Source organism: Neopsephotus bourkii, unplaced genomic scaffold (genome assembly GCF_033783945.1).
Source record: "Neopsephotus bourkii isolate Nb327-2 ecotype Australia unplaced genomic scaffold, CSIRO-AGI_Nbou_v1 NB_559, whole genome shotgun sequence".
Lineage (NCBI taxonomy): Eukaryota > Metazoa > Chordata > Aves > Psittaciformes > Psittacidae > Neopsephotus > Neopsephotus bourkii.
In genome coordinates, this window is record NW_026901060.1 from 74559 (window position 1) to 95056 (window position 20498).

The 20498-nt window shown below is 39.6% G+C and overlaps 1 protein-coding gene across 5 annotated transcripts in view; it reads left to right on the forward strand.

Moving 5' to 3' along the window:
• The window catches only part of ERCC8 (ERCC excision repair 8, CSA ubiquitin ligase complex subunit), a 31219-nt gene extending 21272 nt beyond the window's left edge, over positions 1 to 9947 (forward strand). For all 5 annotated transcript variants that reach the window (XM_061351147.1, XM_061351148.1, XM_061351151.1 and 2 more), the window contains 3 exons: positions 2002 to 2199; positions 7887 to 7973; positions 9673 to 9947. In XM_061351147.1, the coding sequence (XP_061207131.1) occupies positions 2002 to 2199; positions 7887 to 7973; positions 9673 to 9741 (354 nt within the window). In that variant the 3' untranslated portion in view covers positions 9742 to 9947. The remainder of the gene's footprint in view (positions 1 to 2001; positions 2200 to 7886; positions 7974 to 9672) is intronic.
• Positions 9948 to 20498: the final 10551 nt, after the last annotated feature.

The following is a 20498-nucleotide window of genomic DNA, read 5'->3' on the forward strand; positions in this document are numbered from 1 at the left end:
AAAAAGAATAGGAAGTCCTGATTCACTGAGCATAGCAGGAATCAAATAGAAGGAAGCAGTTTTCCTGTTTGAGATTTAAGCAAGAAGCTTTAAATTGACCTAGAGAGCTTCGCTAAACTGTATGTGTAATCAGATCTCTGCTTTTTGCAGCAGAAATTAAGAGGACAGTAAGAAATTAATATGAAATTAATAAGAAAGAGTATTGTAGGACAGTACTATTTGAGAACAAAATATTTTGTATATAATGCTATGTAATATTAATGAATTTAATTTAAAACACCATTATGAGAAGGAATACTACCATTAAATCATAATATATGAATTTAAGGTGTTCATAGTGAACTTCTTCATGGAAGAAAGTTTTGACAAAATTCTAATGCTTTGTTTTGCTTAGAGGTAAGCTATGTTGTTCTCATTAATGTATTTCTGTATTTTCTCATGTATGCGTTCCTGATGTCTGATAGGACCTAATTAGACTGATATATCCAACTGGAATATATCCTAGCATGTCTGGAAACTTTTCACTTTCAGCCTTTGGTGAGATTGTTTGTATTGGAGCTTGAAATAAACAGATGCTAATGAGCTATATGACTTACAGTACTTCTGTTTTCAAGGCTTCTCACATGTCACAGGCCAGGGCTTAGAAATGTAGCATTTGCTCTTATCCTAGCTTCCCTTATAGGGAGCAGTACTGAGTATCTCAGTGGTGATTTGGCTTTGGCTAGAAGATAGGCTGTTTGTTTTTTTTGTTGCTGTTGTTTTTTATTCCCCCACACACACGCTTAACTAGACCATAATTTAGCAAGCTATTCTTTGTTTCTCCTTCATAAGTCTTTCTCCTAATCTCTTTGCTTTGCCCTTTACTTATGCCATCCTTCTGCTTGCCCTTCAGTTGTTTTCAGTACTACCTAGTCGTCTTCTGCTGTATCTTAGTAATCCATGAGGAACAGCTGAGAGAGCTGGGGTTCAGTGTGAAGAAGAGAATGCTCTGGGGAGGCCTCAGAGGAGCTTCCAGTACCAGTCTTCTTTGCCCCTCTGCTCTGGTGAGACCCCACCTGGAGTACTGCACCCAGCTCTGGAGTCCTCAGTACAGGAAAGATACGGACCTGTTAGAGCAGGTCCAGAGGAGGGCCACAAAAATGATCAGAGGGCTAGAGCACCTCTCCTATGAAGAAATGCTGAGAGAGTTAGGCTTCTTCAGCCTGGAGAAGATGCCAGGGAGACGCTGTTGCAGCCTTTCAGTTCTTAAAAGGGGCCTAAAATAAAGATGGGGAGAGAGTATTTAGCAGGGCCTGTTGTGACAGGATGAAGGGTGATGGTTTTAAACTAAAAGAGGGGATATTCAGGCTGGACATGGGGAAGACTTTTACAGTGAAGGGTGGTAAAACACTGACAAAGGTTACCCAGAGGGGTGGTTGATGTGCCATCCCTGAAGACATTCAAAGCCAAGCTGAATGTGGTTCTGGGCAACCTGATATAGTTCAAGATGTCTCTGCTTATTGCTGGAGGTTGGACTAGGTGACCTTTGAAGAACACTTCCAACCCAAACTATTCTATGATTTTATGTTTTACCTACTGTTGTGCATAGGGAGTTCTTTAAATATCTGAGAAAAATTATTATGTTGGATCATCTAGGAAAATACCTGAGGCAGTTATTTTGTACCACTTCTAATTTCAGTGGTAGATTAGGTGCTTGGTGTAGATCTGGCACACAACAGCCTGTGCAAATTCAGTTTCTAAGTGTGAAACTCCTTGGTTTTAGACACAACTTTCTCCTTTTTTTCTTTTTTTTTTTTTTTAAGGTTGATATTAAGGAGAGTGAAATTTAATGAACAGAAAAATGATAGACGTCTGTAATTGGAAATCTCAAGAGTTGTAATATTGCAAATCTTAAAATTACTTGTAGTGGGTATTAAAGAAGAAATTAATTTGACCTTTTACTGTAAAGTCATTTTCTGTAGCTTTAGTTAATAGCTAACTGAATAATCTGTCATTTTACAGGTGAATTATGGGAAAGTCTGCAATGAAAGCAGAAAGGGACTCAAATTCACCGTCTCTTGTGGCTGTGATCCAGAGTTTGCCTTTGTACCATATGGTAGTACCATTGCTGTTTACACAGTTTTCACAGGAGAACTGATAACTATGCTTAGAGGGCATTACACTGCTGTCAACTGCTGTGTATTTCAGCCTAATTTTCAGGTAAGTAAAGTACAAGCTATTTCAGACAACCTGAAGCATTTATGCAGATTGCCAAACAGTAATATGCTCTAATCAAAGATCTTGACATAAGAGGGAGTTCTGTGGCCTGTGTGTCAAGCAAGAAAAATTGCCTTAGTTATTGGGAGGACCCTTTCCATCTTGGATTCCTTCCAGTATGCATTTTGTCTCATACATAAATTTTCAATAAACCTATATGATTTGTTTTGGCTTATACTGTCATTAATAAATGGTATGCATTAAAGCTTTTGCCTGTTTTCTGTAAGACTGAAGAGGAGGCATTTGCCTTTCTCTGAGATACCCAACACTAATCATAGTTAGAAAGAGAAGTACATGTAGCTGAAGTGTACTAACATTGCTGTCAGTCCTGAGGACCTCTCAAGTACTTTGCAGAGGATCTTGCTCAAATGCCTTTAGTTATACTAGTCAGTAAATCTATGAGCAGTTTGGATGAAGCGTTGGGAACATGGTGAGCTTCTTAAATTAAGCTGAGAACATTTCATCTAAGAAATATCGTAGTATTGCAAAGACTTAGGTTGGTGCCAGCCTTTTTTTTTTCCTTTCCCAGGCCTTTATTTATTTATTTATTTATTTCCCTCTCTCCCCTGTGGTGAACCTTTCTCTTGTAATAAAAGACTTAGGGATAACTGTCTAATTTATTATGAGATACATTGCAACAGATTGTTCTTACGGATTGTGGTATGGCAAGAGCAGGGCAGATGTTAGTATGGCTTTTAAGGCTCTTAAATAATTGCCCTCAGGTGTTGAGGATTGCACTTAAGTTCCAGCTTCTCCTTTCTCATCTGTTTCTGAAATATTAAGCAGAAAGGGCATATGGATATGTTTTCATGACCTCTCATACAGTGTATCACAGAAGTGAATCTGGTAGCCCTTGCTTTGAGTCCAGGAACTTTAACTGAAATAACGTTTCCCTGTCACTGATATGGACTTCACTGAAAGTTCCACACATCTTACGGCTGGACCAATAGAACCCAAGTTAATAAGCCTTGCTAGCCCTGGAAGGCAGCCTGGCATGAATAGGCAGTGAGATATGAGATCCACTGAAAGGTGGAATAGTCACATTATAGCTAAGGCATATCTCTTCTGCACTGTTCTTGACTAGTTTAAAAAGCCCTTTGTATTTTTAAGAACAGTTTCCCAACAAAATTGCTAGTGTGTTTATATTAAGTCATCTTTGGTGTTCTTTTTGATAAGCTGAAGAGGTGAGGCTCATTAAATCTCACTACAAGTCATGTTTTCTGGCCCTGGAAATGCAAATGTCTTTAGTGTCTCTATCTTGACTTTTAAGACTTTTAGTAAAGATCACTCGTGTGCATGCTCACGCAAGAACTGCGTCAGCCGCTAGGACTATAGGTTTATGTTGACAAACACTTGATTCACATACCTGTTGTGGTTCCTGATTCTCTTTCAGAGTCATGCTTTTTCAGAGTTCAGTTCTATGTTCTAGAAGCACAAGTGGATTTTCTTTCATTTTTTTTCTTTACTCTGCTTTTAGTTGTATTAAACTGCATTAAGTTGTATTAAACTCTGGCGGAATAACATTGCTACAGCCAGTGTGCCAACACCATAGGTAGTAGTAGTGTTATTTTGACTGTGTTCAACACCTGTACTTCTAGTTAGCTCATTCTGTCTTGAGACAATTAAGTACATCCATCAGTCTTCATTTACTTACAATAGAAACTCTGATTTCCCAGTTAATATTCCTTTTCTGAGAATGCAGCAATTTGTAAAATGTATAGTAACCTGTTTTATTTTACTCTTGCAAGCAACATTAAGTCAATATGTTTGAAAGTTATTCGCAGCTGTGCGTTTCTATTTTCAGGTACTAGTTGTAGATAAAATCAGTCTTACTTAAGAAAACCTGCTTTGTAGCAAACCATGTTGAATGATCTTGTTTGAACTATCTTAACTCTGCAGTAACTGCATTGTTTGATCACCTGTTCCATTGTCTTCTTTAGAATGAAAGAAATATTAGTTAGTTAATTCACTTGTATCTGTATCATTCCACTTTATTTTTTGCCCAAGTGGCATATTGGTTTACTTCTAACTTCATAGTGCTTCAAAACATATTAAAACATAATTATCTTGTCTAAGAAGACTTCTGCTTGGTCTACTCTTTTAAGCTTCTCTAAGTTATGCATCTAGTGGTGGAATATGTAGTAGGTGGTTTCTAGCACTTATTAGCACATTTGAAATTAGAACACTATCTTCATAGGAAACAAGGCCTACAAGTTTTCTTTATAGTTTCTACCATTTCCATCTAGTATTGAGTCTCTTGTTAAGAGTTTTCTTGTATTGATAGTCTTCTAAACATTTTCTGCTGTCTTTAACCTTGCTGAGTGATTTTTGTCCTACCCACCCTCACATTTGGTCCTTAGACATTCTTACTACTTTTTTGTTTGCTCAGAACTTCTGATTGCTGCTAGTCCTTTATGTTCTTTCTGTTCATTAATTGTGTTTTAATTACTACCTTAGTTTTAACTCATACCTGGAGTAGGCTCTAAAAGGAACTTCATCTTTCCACCAATTACATACTTGAGGTGAGAAGCTTCTTCTGTTTGCTCAAAACCATATAATCAAATATGATCACTGATACATAAGCAACTACCTATTTGCAGTGCAATGATATTAGTTTTTTAGGTCCAAATTAATTAGCAGGTTTGTGTCTGAGGTATTGTGTGGTGCTATCTCCACAGAATGGTGTGAGGTTTAGTTAATGTCTCTTTTGAGAAGGTTGGAATAGAGCCATAAAATCCAATATGTTATTGTTGGCCTAAATTGTTCTTACGTAAATATCTCTGTAAAGTTAATAAGATGTTAGTCTGCTTGAGTAATAAGAACTGCAGAATTTGACCCTTTAATAAGAGCCATTAACTTAATAGGAGGTCGGTAATTTCAAGGGTGGTGTGGAAGAGGTAATCTTCATTGTGCAATCTCTTACATGATGTTTACTGTTGGATGTAATATACTAGGTACCATTGTGCCATATTAGCTGCTTAAAATAATTTAAATAAACAGACAAGGAATGGCGTAAATCACCATGTGTGAATAACATGTCATAAGATTAGGCATGCATCAGGAAACAATTTTGTTTTAAATTTATAGATACTTCTATTGTTCAAGACATACCAATGACATTTACAAAGGTGTTTGGCAAATCCAGTGGTAGGCTAATAACTAAACATAACTGGTTAAATCAGGTTTCATTTGCAATCTTTCCTTGGAGTCCTAAAGCATAATATTTCCATATATTGTACCATAAACATGTAGTACCATGTATGTGTATATCTTATACTGCATCATGTACATACTGGCACTTCTTTTGGCTAACTTTAGGAATGAGTCACCCTTTCAGGCTGTAATCATTAATTGTAAATATTACTCAATGCAGTGAATATTAACTGATGATCTTGCAATGCCAGGATCAGAAAGTGAGACAAGTGGTAATAAAGACTAAATGGAAGTATGCTGATGTCACTGACATTGCTTACAAGCAGAGAATTTGGTGTGGGAAGAGGTTTTGAAGTTGTAATGATAATCTGTATCCTTTCAAAGACAGGAGGCTTGAGTAGACTACTGACATGATGGAGTGGGATTTGACTTGTGTGTTGGTGTAACTTTGACATGTCTTTAGCAAGATAGGTAGAATATTTTTCTCATAAAATAATAAACACTAATCTTGCATGTGTTTTGTGTAAGAACAACTTAATGCATGGGACCAGTTTAATCAAGGTCAGCTGTCTTGAAGATTACCACATAAATGAGTATTTATAGGAATTAGGCACTAAGTTCCTGCACTGTCAGTGTAATTCATAGAATTGTAGAATGGTTAGGGTTAGAAAGGACTTTAAGACCATCCAGTTCCAACCCTAGTGTGAGGGATGCCTCACACTAGACCACGTTGCTCAAGGCTCTGTTCAACCTTTCCTTGAACAGTGCCAGGGATGGAGCATAAACTCCCCTTTAGGCAACCTGTTCCAGCGCCTCACCACCCTCACAGTAAAGAGCTTTTTCCTTGTATCTCACCTGAACTTCCCTGTTTAAGTTTGAACCCATTACCTCTTGACCTATCACTACAGTCCCTAATAAATAGTCCTTCTCCAGCATACTTGTAGGCCCTTCAGATACTGGAAGGCTGCTATGAGGTCCCACACAGCTTCTCCAGGCTGAACAGCCCCAGCTTTCTCAGCCTGTTTTCATACAGGAGGCGCTCTAGCCCCTGATCATCCTCGTGGCCCTCTCTGGACTTGTTCCAACAGCTCTGTGTCACTTATGTTGATGACACCAGAACTGGAGAATATGGCATGGAGAAAACACAAGGATGGAAAGAGATGCATGAGACAAAAGGGATAAAAATATAAAAGACACAATGACTATCCCAACAGGAATGGAGCCGAAGATCTCGTGGGAACAGCAGCATAATATTTCTTTATATGTTGGTTTCTCCCCTATTACAGAACAATTATAATGCAGATATCACTCAAGATTTCAGATATCAAAGACCTTAGAGTTTTTTATGTAATTCATGCAGTTCTAGAATTAAATGTGCATAATAAAGCAACTTTCTGCAAAGACAGAACTGAAATAATTTATTGACATTACATTGAATCAATGTATTAGTAGTGTGCCCATATGCACAGAGTTGTTAGTTTAAGTGTGAAAGCCAATATGCTTAAAGTAAAGCTTTCTTATTGTCAGCCCAAATACCAAAAAAATACTTTTATGTTTCACTCAGGCAGTTTAAATTCATGGAAATACATGTTATCAGACATCGCATATAACATGCAGGAGTATGATTCAAGATTGAAGGCATATGAGAATATCTTTATCCACATTCATTTAAGTAGTACTTTGGAAAATGAAAGCATTATTAGTGCAAAATTTACTGCAAAGTTGGTGAAGCATTTCTCATTAGCAAAATTTCCTTAGTTTGAAGTGGCAGAGAAGTCTGTGTTTCATTAAATAAAGAATGAAAAAAATTAAGCTGTATTTGACTGTTAGCTGTTTGGTGTAGAGACTGTTTGTTTCCATGTGTTCGCAGGGTGCCTTGCACAGTCAGATCTCAGTCCTTAGTTGCTACCATAGTTAGTTATATTAAAAATAATAAATTGATCTTTCTGATCTCTGCCTTCTCTACAGAGTACAAGGTTCAAAATGTCCTTTATTTGTTCTTTTTCTTCCCTAGGCATACTGAAAAAACTTTTACTTACTGTTTCTTTGTTCCATATGTATGTAATCTTAACATGTGTTACTAGATGCTTTTGAGTTGATTCATATTTTTAATTATAATAAGAAATCTCTTCCCCCCCACTCTTTTTTTTCCTCTTCTCTATTGAACATAAATCATTTCTTAAGCTTCCTAACTTGAAATGTCTTCTCAGGAAATATGAGAGAGCAAAGAATAAAAGTGAATTTAAGCAGTGAAGTTTGCTTAAATGTGGGTAGTACTCTTTGTGAGCAATCTGGGAAAAATTATATTGTGGCATATTATTTAAAATACCATTTATCAAGATTACAGTATAAATTAGAGATTGTATTTTTATCTTTATTTTAAAATAAATCTTTCAGACATCTTTATTCCCAGCATTATATCTATGTCACTGTTCAATAAGTTCATGTAAAAGTAATTTTTGCTTACTTTCTTAAAGGAACTTTATAGTGGTAGCAGAGATCGCAATATCCTTGCATGGATACCAGCTCTTCGTGAGCCAGTTCCTGATGATGTTTCTGAAAAGGTAATGAATTTGTGAGCTTGAACTATATTTTTCACAGGTGTTATACTTGGAGAGGTGGTGTGTAAATTAAATAGGAATTGTGTTTTACCATCAAAATCTGTAATAATTCCTAATTACGAGGAGAGTTGTCTATTATTTCTGCGGAATTTTTAATTGTCATGGAGTTTCAGGAGGGTGTTTTCTTTCAGAGTCTGTAATATCTTTAGCAAACTTCCCACTTTTCAGTTACTTGAAAGTAGTACTTGTAATTTGGTTATCAGTCTGTCAGTGTCTATTTAGCTTCCTTAATATCCACACAGTTTTCCGTAGTTTATGCTATTTAAGAATTGGAGAGCTGCCAAAAACTGTGATTTTAAGTTGTTTAAGAACATGCTGTGCATTAAACAGTAAAATTAGGGGTACTGCATTTCATACACAAACATTTTGATGCAGAAATTTAATAAAGAAGATTCTAAGCAAGCTTATTTTAGTGCCTGAGGCAAGAAATTCAGGTTGTTACTAGGAAGATAATCTGTAACACTGGTTTCCAAAACAGTACTTTATCTCTCTTAGTATTAGAGCTGGACAATAAACATTTCAGTGAGCAGCTGGAAGAGGAAAAGTTACAGATTTTAAGGAACTGAAGCCATTAACGGAACTGGAATCTGGCAAACTGTGCTAATGTCAAAAAAAACAAACTATGTGAATGTTTTGGATCATAGAATACAAAAATTCTACTTTTCAAAATTTCTGAAATGTTCCATCTTGGATGGGTAAATAAGGATAAAATTTTTTAAATGCTTATTTTGCTTTGAAGACAACCTGTTTCAAAACTATCCTATACTTGAGCAAAGAAGAAAAAAAAAATAGCATTCAAAGTTTAGATACCCCAAACCCAAGATGTGTTCAGTTGACCTAAAAAGAATATTTTTGATATAACAGAGAATTTTGCTGAGTGTGAATTGTTTTTTTTTCTTGGTATGCAAACAAAAACCAGAGAGCAGTGAGATTATTTACCTAGCTCTGATTAGAACTGCCCCTTTAAAATTGATATGATGAAGGTATGTAAAATGTGCCATTGTGTTGAAATCTGTTAAGCTACAGCTGCTCTTTGCGAATGTCTAGATGAGCATCGCCTCTGAAGAGAAGCATTTCTGCTGTTCAAGGCCACTAGTTCCTGATCCCTCTCATGTACTGCAACAACCATTTGAGTGCCTATATGACCAGCAATCCAGGATAGAAATAAAAGTTCTACTCCAAGTCACTGTGATTCAGTGCATTACCTAGCTGCACAAACCCTTTAGCTTTACCCTGGGGTCTGAAGTGTGAAATGTTTGTTGATGTGGGTAGAGGTCAGGGCTGCTTCTTGAGACAGTATGCTCAGTTATGCTGGGCCAACAAAATAATGACTTAAAATCAGTGATACAAAACAAACACAGTAATGTCCATCTGCTGTGCTTTGTACCAAACACTTCTAGTCAGTGCTCCAGATACTCTTTTGTAGAAATATGAGTTAAATAGAGTATTATTTCTTTTCATCATTCATTCTGTCTCTAATCAGTAGAATGCTAAATAAGTAGCTAAAAAACATCCAATACTCATAAGAGACACAACAGTTTGTCTTCATATAGTAATTTGAGAAATGCCATAAGCATTGCCTCTATTTGATTTTAGTATTTCTAATTAAGCAAACCCCTAAGTGAATTTTTGTTTTCTTTAGGCTCTGCCTCAACAGCATTTAAATCCAGCATATGAAGACGCATGGAGCAGCAGTGATGATGAAGGCTGAATTTCAATTATGTGCTGATATGCAGTTGACGCTCAGGCACTGCGTTCACAGGCTTCATCTACAGATTTGGTTAATGTCTTATAAATTACAACTGGATTTTTGGTACAGTTCTGTTAGGGCAAGTTATTTTGGAAATGAGTTTTCACTGTTCTGTGTTTTTCCTTCACTGTTAAATTTAAAGGATTGCTTTTTCATACTTACTGACTTTTATACATTGGTTTTCTTTATTCAGTTTTGAATATCTGATGAAAGAAAAGTCCCTTGGCAACAGTAAATATTTCACTGCTTCTGGAGTCACTAATATATAAGGAGGTAATACCTTCATTCCCAAGAGGCATGATACAGAGGATTTTGCCTGAAATAAGACTAGTTCAGGGATACTTCCATCTTATTTTTATCAGTGTCTAGATGAAACAGACCGGCATTCATTTTCAGTGGATGTTGGCTGTGGGAGCCAACGGGATTTTGTCTGTTCTTTTGCATTTTCAGGTTAGCCTAAGTTTCTGCACAAATGCAGTATTCAGTTCAGAAAGAGGTATAGCTGAGATCATCTATTCAAGTATTTATATGGTGATCCCATCAGCTAGTATTTGAATCTGTCCCAGAAAGTTAAGAATAGAAAGTAGTTTAGAGTTTTTGTTGCTTCTGTTAGCAGGTTCTAAGGTCAGACTCCATGTATGAATCTCTCACACTTCCCTAGCCAGTATGAAAACTTCGTGCACAAACACAGGCTTGAGGTACAATACAAGGCAGAGAGTGAATCACACTTCAAGATAGGAATATCAAATGTAGCCCTCCAAACTTCTGAATTTGTGAATTTGCTCTGTTTTGAAAGGAGAAGCTTTGTGAGGTTATTGTCTCATCTCAGTTGCTAGTCTGTGCTTCAGACATAGTGCAGTCACGAAGCAGAGAGCCGCATTAGAGGTTCCCAGCAGCTGTAGATGCAGCTGTATAGGTAAGAACTTCCTTCCAAAGCAGAGCAGATACTAGGACCACAACTTCGTACACAAGGAAAAAGTATTGTAAAAATAAATGAAAGATAGTAATTTAATCTTTGTGTAGTGTATATTATTTCTGATTAGTACACATTTTATTCACTGTGCTTCTATATTTCAATATGAATACAAGGTATGTCAATCTACAGCGTAGCACTGTAAAAATGATACCAAGTAAGGAGCGGGCGTATCAAGAGATGCTGTAATTAAACAAAGCTTCGTATGTAGTGCATTTTTGCTAGGAAACACCCACTATTAAGTGGATAGGTGCAGGGTGGAAGACTTCCAGAAGTTTTGGCTGGAGTTAAGAACCAGCGTGACGCTGTCACTTTACAGGAATAGAGAAAAGAATTTTCTATTTGTTTTTTCTCCAAATTAGTTTTCATTAGCAATGGTGGCTGTTCCTTCTAAAACTGGCGAATAAATTTTGAGAAAATACAGCACATTGACTTTTGTCTGGATGACCCTTTTGCATGTTTTAATTGTGCATATGATTTGTATATGCAAACTGGAAAGCATGTATTTGGTATTTGAATTTCTAAAAATGTGCTTAATAAATTATAGAGCTAGTTATCAAAGAATTTATTTTGTCAGTTTTCAGTTATCTGTAATGTCACTATAAGTGGTGTTGATCTTAAACAAATCCCACTACATAACCAGATCTGTGCTGGGCAAGGGACGGTATATAAAATGGGAGGGGTAGAAAAATTACATTTATTAAAAAAAGGTGATACAAAAATTAAACCCGCAAATAAGAATTGCCTGGGTTTGGGTTGTTGTGGGTTGGTTTTGGGTTGTTTTTTTCTTTGAATGACATTTTCTCAAATTAATTTCTTTTCCTGTGCTTTAAGTACCACAGTTATGGAGATTACAAGGGACTACTGGAACTAATCTAGTCCAACCTCCCTGCTTAAAACAGTCATATATACAGGTTGCTCAGGTTTGTGTCCAGTCAGGCTGTGAGTATCTCTACAACCTACAAACCTGTTCTGGTATTTGAGCATTATTAGACTAAAAGTTTCCTCTGAGATTTAAACGGAGCTTTCCATATTTTGGATTGCAGTGATTGTGTCTTCCCCATTCTTGGATACCACGGAGAAGAGTCTGACTTCCATACTGTCCTTTTCCCTGGCTCCATCAGGTATTTCTTCACATTCGTAAGATCCCCCTCTGCCTTTTCTTATCCAGGCAGAACAGTCCCAGCTCTTTCACCCTCGCCTGGTAGGAAGAATCAGCTCCCTCAACCTGCTAACATCACTCTTCCTAATGCAGCTCAGGTTGCTGTTGGCTGCCTTTGCTGCAAGGGCACATTTCTGCCCCTTTAGTAGCAACTAGGAGTGCTGCGTCATTTTCTACAGAGCTGTCTTCCAGCAGGTTGGTCCCTGGTCTCTTCTGGTCCATGGCCTTTTTCCTCCCTGGATGCAGGATTTGACATCTGCACGTATTGAATGTCATGAGGTTCCTGTCTGCATATTTGTCCAGTCTGCTGCTATCTCTGAATGATAGCAGCACAACCATCCGGTGTAACAAGCACTCCACCCAGTCTCGTATCACCTTGTATCATATCATGTATCAAAATTGTTGAAGACACATCCGGTTTTATCATCAAGGTCATTAATGAAGATATTAAACATGACTGGATTCAGTATTGCCCCTTGGGATACACCACTAGTGACTGGATTTTGTGTCACTGGTTGCAAAGCCTCGAGGCCTGACCCTTCACCATTTTTCAGTCTTACTGTCCACTTACCTATTCTTTACTTTGTCAGATTATCTGTAAGGGTGTGATGTGAGACTGTCAGGAACCTTTCTAAAACAGAGGTAGATATCATCCACTGTTCTTTACTCATGCACCAAGCTGGATACTGTATTGTAGAAGGCTGTCAGATTGGTAAATCATGATGTTCACTTCATAAATTTAGGCTGACTGCTACAGTCTTTGTCCTTTATGCATCTGGTAGTGGTTTCCAGGATTATTTGCTCCATCACCTTCTCAGGGATGGAAGTGAGGTTCACTGACCTGTGTTTTATGGATCTTACTTCTTAAAGACAGAGGCAAGTTTCACTAGCAAGATCTCCGGTCACACTGCCCAAGTCGCAGAATGGGCTGGAGCACCTCTGCCATGAAGACAGGCTGAGAAAGATGGGCTGGTTCAGCCTGGAGAAGAGAAGGCTCTGGGGCCACCTTAGAGCAGCTTCCAGTGACTAAAGGTGGCCTACAGGAAATCTAGAGATAGGGCTTTTTATAAGAGCAACTAGTGACAGAGCAGGGGATGATGGCTTTAAGCTGAAAGAGGGTAGATTTAAATTAGATGAGGCAATTGTTTTCTATGACGCTGATGAGGCCCTGGCACAAGTTGCCCAGAGAAGCTGTGGCTGCCCCAATATCTGGTAGTGTTCAAGGCCAAGTTGGACAGGGCTTGGAGCAACCTGGTCTAGTGGAAGATGTTCCTGCCTGTGACAAGGGGTTGGAACAATGTGATCTTTATGGTTCCTTCCAACCCAAAGCATACTATTATTTTTGATTCTATGACCCTGGCTTTCTTTCAGTCCTTGGAAACCTCCCCTGTGTACTGTGACTTTTCCAAGATAACTGAAAATGGTCTTGCAATGACATCATGACCAGCTCTTGCAAGTGTTTTTCCATCAAGGGTGCGCTTTCCTTGCTCCAGACTTAATAGTGGTCTTGGGAACCTGGGGTTGCTGAAGTTCAGTCTTACCATTAAAGACTGTTGTGAAGAAGCATTGAGTACCTCAGCCTTTTCTGTGCCCTTTGTGTCCAATTTCACTGCCCCATTTAGCAGCAAGATCATGTTTTTCCTGGAGTCTTTCTTGCTGCTTTTATACCTATAGGTATACTGTAGGTTTTAGTTTTGCTTTTCATATTTCTCACCATATATAACCCCAGGTGGGTTTTGGCTTTTCTAACCCTATCTCTGTGTGCTAAAATAGTTTGTCTATATTCTTCTATGTTTCCACCTCTTGTATGCTTCCTTTCTGTATTTGACTTTTCTCAGGAGCTCCTTTTTCATGTATGGGTACATCCTTCCATCTTTGCTTTGTTTCTTTTATGTGGGGATGGAACATCCTTGAAAATCAACCAGCTTCGTGAACCCTTCTTCTCATCAGGGCTGTATCCCATGGAATTCTTCCAAAAATCCCCTGAATTTATCTGGAAATGTGGAAACTTTCTTTTACACTTTTATGTGGCTCATTTTCATACTGTTGCTGAATAACTTTTTGTGTATCAGTTTTGTGTAAGTTGCATCATGAATGTGACATGTCATTCAGCTAAGGGGAGGTGGGCTGGGTATTATTTTCCCTAGTATCTATTCATCCAGGCATCCCTTTTCATTTAATGTCTAAAGCTGTCCCAAACAGTTCAAAATAGAAATTAGTTGCCTTGGGGGCTTATTACTCCTACTAACAGCTAGTGTTTTCTACACAGAAATCTTTCCAAATTCTGTTCTGGTATAATGATGTCATTACTCTCCCTCTTCACTGTTGTCTTTTTGGGGAAATGAAAAACATCTGTCACATCCAGGCAAGAATCCAGACACATTTTTCTTCAATCCAGCACCTGCAAGTCCTCCATGTTATGGCAGTAGCCAATAGGTGGGTCTTAGTTTGCAAGATTTGAAACTTCTTGGTACTAGCCAACATCTCAAATGCAAATTTCTGTGAAAATTCTACTTTGAATGATGATGTATTTGTCATGTTTTCCTTCAGTACTTTGTTTTCTGTAAATACATAATTTTTTTCCAGAAAAAAATACTGTATTTTATTTCTGCTGCATTCTTATAATGGCTTTACTCAATTACTAAGTAAAGTGTTGGTACTTCAAAATGAAAAATTTTGAAGGGTGGTGAAAGTATGCTGTGTATTACTTTTCACTGGAAAGAACCAAGCCACTGGTGTCAGCTGCAACTGTGCATGTCTTGCTTATGTGTAAGTTAAATATGATAATTAAATCCGAGTCTTCCTCTTCATTCCTGCCTATTCTGCTTCTGTGCTTCCAGAATGTTTTTTTATACTATCAGAGCTCTTTCAGAGCCAGAAACACAGCAAGTGGTGTACTATAGACTTAATTGCACTTCCCATCCTTATGTCAGTAAGGGAAGAAAAAAAACACATTTGAAAATCCAGTCAGGTGTTAAAAGGGGTGTTGTATTCATGCTGAAGTAAAGCTGCTCATTTGAGAGGCAGCTAGCTGATAGCTGCATTCTTAGTTCTTGTTAAAAATAGTAAGAAAGTTCAGACTGTAAAGAAAGCACTTGAGCTGGAATAGACTGCACTCTTACCGCAGTAGCAGTAGTGGGATTTAGTAGTCATACTCTGTATCAGAATATGTAGAGAAATGCTTTCATCTTTTCAGGCCATTCCGGGAATTGAGTGTTGCTTGGAAGATTTGCTTTGCCTGCCAAGCAGAGACTTTTATTTGAGCTTGATATAGCAGGTACCAAAAAAGGGAAAAGAATTTATTTGTTCTTATAAGAGATCAAAGAATTTCCTTTCCCTTGTAGCCTAAGCAGACTATGGAGGTGGGAATCAGTCTGAGCCAGCCCAGCTGAAGAAATCCAGGGAGCCTAAAACAAGCCTTTTTCAGCTTGAGTGAAAGTTTCATTCCATAGAGACAGTAGGATAGGACTGTAATTATTCATATCTAGGTTATAATGCTCAGAAAGAATTGAGACATCCAAGCAAAAACCTGGTTCTTTTTTCCCCCTCCTGTAAGCAGACCTAGATAAAGCATTAGCACATGAGAATTTAAATATGGTTAATTCACTAGTATTTGGAAGAACAAGTTAACACCATGTGCTTACCTTCCTTTGCCCTTTTCTTTATCCCACAGGTACTGACTTCTAGGCTCAGGCTGAAAAGACTGAAACCATAGAGATTTGTTTGCTACCTTTTCTTATATTGTTTGGATCTGTAGTCAGGCCAGGCTTCTCCCCACACAAGACATCTGGGGTTTGTTGTTTTTTTTTTTTTGTTGTTGGCAGAATTAGGGCCCAGAATATAAGACACTTGTCACTGTAAAGCTGAAAATGTCTTAGATACGGTAACATCAATAGAATTAACGATTTTTCCCCCCCCCCCTTACATTTACCTTTGTGTTACAGTCATGATCCTACCTTGAATGGAAATACAGAGCTATATATGTATGCACACATATAGAATCAACTAGGTTGATCTTTAAGATCGTAAGTCCAACCACTAAGGGCCTCATCTACATCGTTTGTGAACACTTCTATGGACGGTGACTCCACCATTCCCTGGGCAGTCTGTTCCAATGCCTGACCATCTTCTCTGTGAATAGTTTTTTCCTAATATCCAATCTAAGCCTCCCCTGGTGCAGCTTGAGGCAGTTACTTCTTGTCCTATTCCTTGTTACTGGGGAGAAGAGACCAACCCCACCTTACCACAGCTTCATCTCAGGTGGTTGTAGAGATCAATAAGGTCCCCCCTGAGCCTTCTCCAGACTAAACACCCCCAGGTCCCTCAGCCGCTTCCCGTCACACTTGTGCTCCGCACACTTCACCAGCTCCGTTGCCCTTCTCTGGACCCACTCCAGTACCTCAATGTCTTTCTTGTACCAAGGGGCCCAGAACTGAACATAGGGTTCGAGGTGCAGCCTCACCAGTGCCCAGTACAGGGGGATGATCGCTGCCCTGGCCCTGTTGGCCGCACTATTGCTGATACAGGCCAGGATGCTGTTGGTCTTCTTGGCTGCCTGGGCACAAGCTGGATCATGTTCAGCTCCACCAGTCAGCACCTCCAGGTCCCTTTTGGCTGAGCATCTTGCCAGTCACTCTGCCCCAAGCTTGGAGCCCTGCATGGGATTGTTGTGACTCAAGTGCAGGACCCGGCACTTCGCCTTGTTGAACCTCATACCACTGGCCACAGCCCATTGATCCAGCCTGTGCAGATCCCTCTGCATAGCCTCCCTACTCTCCAGCAGACCAAAACTCCCACCCAACATGGTGTCACCCACAAGTTTATTGAGGGTATGCTCAATCCCCAAATCCAGATCATCACTGAAGACATTAAACAACACTGGTCCTGACACTGAGCCCTGAGAGACACCCCTAGGGACCGGTCACCAACTCAGTGTGATGCCATTTACCACCACTCTTTGGACACAGATATCCGGCCAGTTTCTGACCCAGTGAAGAATCCACCAATCCAGGCCATGAGCAGCCAGTTTCTCCACTGCTGTAGGAGACAGTGTCAAATGCTTAAGTCCAGATAGACAATGTCCACAGCTTTTCCCTCATCAGCCAGGAGGGTCACCTTATTGCAGAAGGAGATCAGGTTGGTTAAGCAGGACCTGCCCTTCATGAACCTGTGCTGACTAGCCCTGCTCCCACTAGACCAGGGCTGCTGATAGATGCTGGAGAGTAGCTTATCAAGCTCCCCTGCCAGTTCCTTCAGCACTCCTGGGTGTAACCAAGACTTATGCATGTCTTAAGTGGATCAGGAGGTCACTAACCATTTCCTCCTGGATTTATGGGAACTTCAGTCAGCTCCCCATCTCTGCCATTCAACCTGGGGAACTGAGTACCCTGAGGATGGCTGGTGTGACTGCTGAAGACTGAGGCAAAGGCAGCCTTAGATACCTCAGCCTTTCCGTCATCTTTGGTCACCACATTTCCCCTTGTATCCAGCAGAGATTGGCAGTTCTCCTTGGCCCTCTTTTTATTGCTAATACATGTGTAAAAGTACTTTTTATTATCTTTTATGGCAGTGGCCAGATTTAGTTTCATCTGGGAGTTCAGTTTTCTAACTTTCTCTCTACATAACCTAATATCCTTATACTTTTCATGGGGTGACAGTCCCTTTTTCCACAGCTGATAGATTATCTCTGAATTAAAGCAGTATCTTCTTGTTCAGCCAGGCTGGTTTCTTCCCCACTGGATTGATTTTTAGCACATAGGGACCACCCGCTCCTGTGCCTTAAGGTTTGAATTCTTGGAGAGTATCCAGGCTTCCTGGACCTCTTTGTCTTTTAATAATGTTTCCCAAGGAATTCTGCCAACCAGCATCCTAAAAGGCCCAAGTCAGCCCTCCAGAAGTCTAAGGTGGAGGTTTTGCTGACCTTCTTCCTGGCTTCTCCAAGGATTGAAAATTAAGTCATTTTGTGATCAGTTCGCCCAAGATAGTCTCCAGCCATCACATCACCCACCAGTCCTTCTCTGTTTGCGAACAGCAAATCTAGCCAGGCACCTCCCCTAGTTGGCTCACTAACCAACTGGGTTAGGAAGTTATCTTCCACACCCTCCAAGAACCTCCTGGGTTGTCTCTTTTCTGCTGTGTTGTACTTCCGTGGGACATCTGATATGCTGAAGTCCCCATGAGAATAAGGGGGGATCATGAAACTTCTACCAGTTGTTTGCAGAACACTTCATCTGTATCTTCATCCTGGCTAGGTAGTCTATAACAGACTCCTGCAAGGGTATCTGCTTGGTTGGCCTTCCCCCTGATCTTCATCCACATTCAGCCTTCTCACTCACAACATTGAGTCCAAGGCAGTCGATGCACTCCCTGACATACAACACAACCCCACTACCTCTCTTTCTTTGCCTGTCCCTTCTGAAGAGCTTTTAGCCATCCATTGCAGCCCTTCTATCATGCAAATCGTTCCACCACGTTTCTGTGATGGTGATTTTGTCACAATTTCTCTGCTGCACAATGGCTTCCAGCTACTGCCTTTTGTTGCCCATTCTGTGGGCATTGGCATAGGTGCATTGAAGTTGTCCTGTGGATCTGGGCTCCAACAGTAGCACGCTACCCTGTGTCTCATGTCTAGATAGCCTGGTGTTATTGCCCTCCCCTTAAAACTGAGTTTAAAGGCCCCTCTATAAAAGCCCCTGCTAGCTCCTGGGCTAGGATCCTTTTCCCTCTTTGGGACAAGCATACCGCATCTGCTGCCAGCAGACCTGGTGCTATGTAGACTGACTCATGGTCAAAACCCCCAAAATTCTGGCGCTGACACCAGTCATGGAGGCAGGAATTAATTAATGAGATTTCTCTGGTGTCACCACTGTCACTGATTGTGTCTGGCAGGAGGGAAGAGAACACCACTTGGGCTTCCTGTCCTGGGTTCAGTTGTAACAGTCGTTTTTTCTCCTTAGTAGCTGGTGCAGTGCTGAACCCTGAACCAGTCACCTCAAGGCTCTGAAGTCCTTCTTGAGCCCCTAAGGCTTCTTGAAGCGATTTCCTTATCATCCACCTGGAAGACTAATAAAGGACAGTAGTCGCAGGGCTGTAACAGACAAGTGAGTTTCCTGGTGAAGTCCCTTACTCTGGTCCCAGGGGAAGCCTATCAAGTTCATATATGGGGCCCTCTGTTCCCCTTAGGGTAGAATCACCTATCACAACTGCTCTTTTTTCTAGTAGAGCTGGGCACAACATGAGGTGCTCTCCGACTCTTCTGTGGAAGAACATATGCGCACAAGATACAAATGTGTTTAAGTTACCACTGCTTTGGCACCATTGGAGGATAGTTTCCTGTTTTCTTCTTAACTCACTTTTTAATGAAGGTAAAGGTTTAGTGCATACAGTTGATAATTTTAAGCTTCTCAGTGCACATTGGCCTAGTATCTGCCACAATGAATAGGTAAGTCTACAAGTAAAGTTTGTGATACATAGTCAAGTTATAGGCATATAAATTAGACCACTGGAACTGCCCAGATACACATTTTTGGCACATAGAACTTAGGAACTAACATGGTTAAAGTAGTCCATAAAGAAAGAGAGCTTCAGTATAGGCCATGTGCTTAGACTCTAAGATGTGTGCTAAGGTGTTGGCACAGGGGAGATGTTCTTGAAGGCAGTATACTGGTTTCAGAGGACCACAGTTCATGCTTCTAATACCCAACAAACCAAAGTATGTAAAACATATCAATAAAGTCCTTTTGTGTGTTTAGAATTGAGTTATGAAATGGACATGCCTCTTCCACCCTCCCATGCTTTTTAGCTATAAAAGCAGTGTGAATGGAGGATAAAAAGTGGCCATGAATTCAGGCAGGTGCATAATGACACAGCTTCATCCCTTCTAATCATATCTATGTGCTGCATAGGTAACCTTAACCAGCAGCCCACACATTCTGACCAGATAGCAGCTAACCAATGTAATCCACCATGCTGACAACCCTTACCCACGCCTAGTCCTGCCAAATTCCACCAAGCCCAGGAGAGTGGACAAAAATATTTGGGGCTTTTAAGACAGCTTTCTATTTACATATGAAAGAATTTTTTAATTGCATAGGCTTACAGCTTTGCTTCTAATTTCAATTTTATGACCATTTGTTTTCAAACTCAGGCAGAAAGAAACTAGGGTATTTTTAGTTATGCATTTTAGCTTTTGACCAAATAAGAGACTTTCAGTCAGTCACTGAGATCTGTACACTTGGAAGATTACAAATCCGCCTTACAGCTATGGCACAGAGGTGCATCTGCAATCCTAACAGGTTTAGAGCAAATTTCCTCATGCCAAATCAGAGATTAAAATCAGCAGTTTAAATCAGTCCAACCAGTTATTTTTACAGCCACATCTTTGTAATCTAGAGCAACATGCTTAAACAAGAATGGGATAATTTATTCAGCAACAAAAATATTATGTCTTTGTTTAATACGAAATAGTTTAACGTGGGGAACAAAGAAAGGGGGTTTCTTAAAACTTTTTTTTGCTGTTCTCAGTGGCCACTTTTGAAAGATTCTGAGCATTTTACTTTTCCATTGACTGCAAAGTATTTCTTT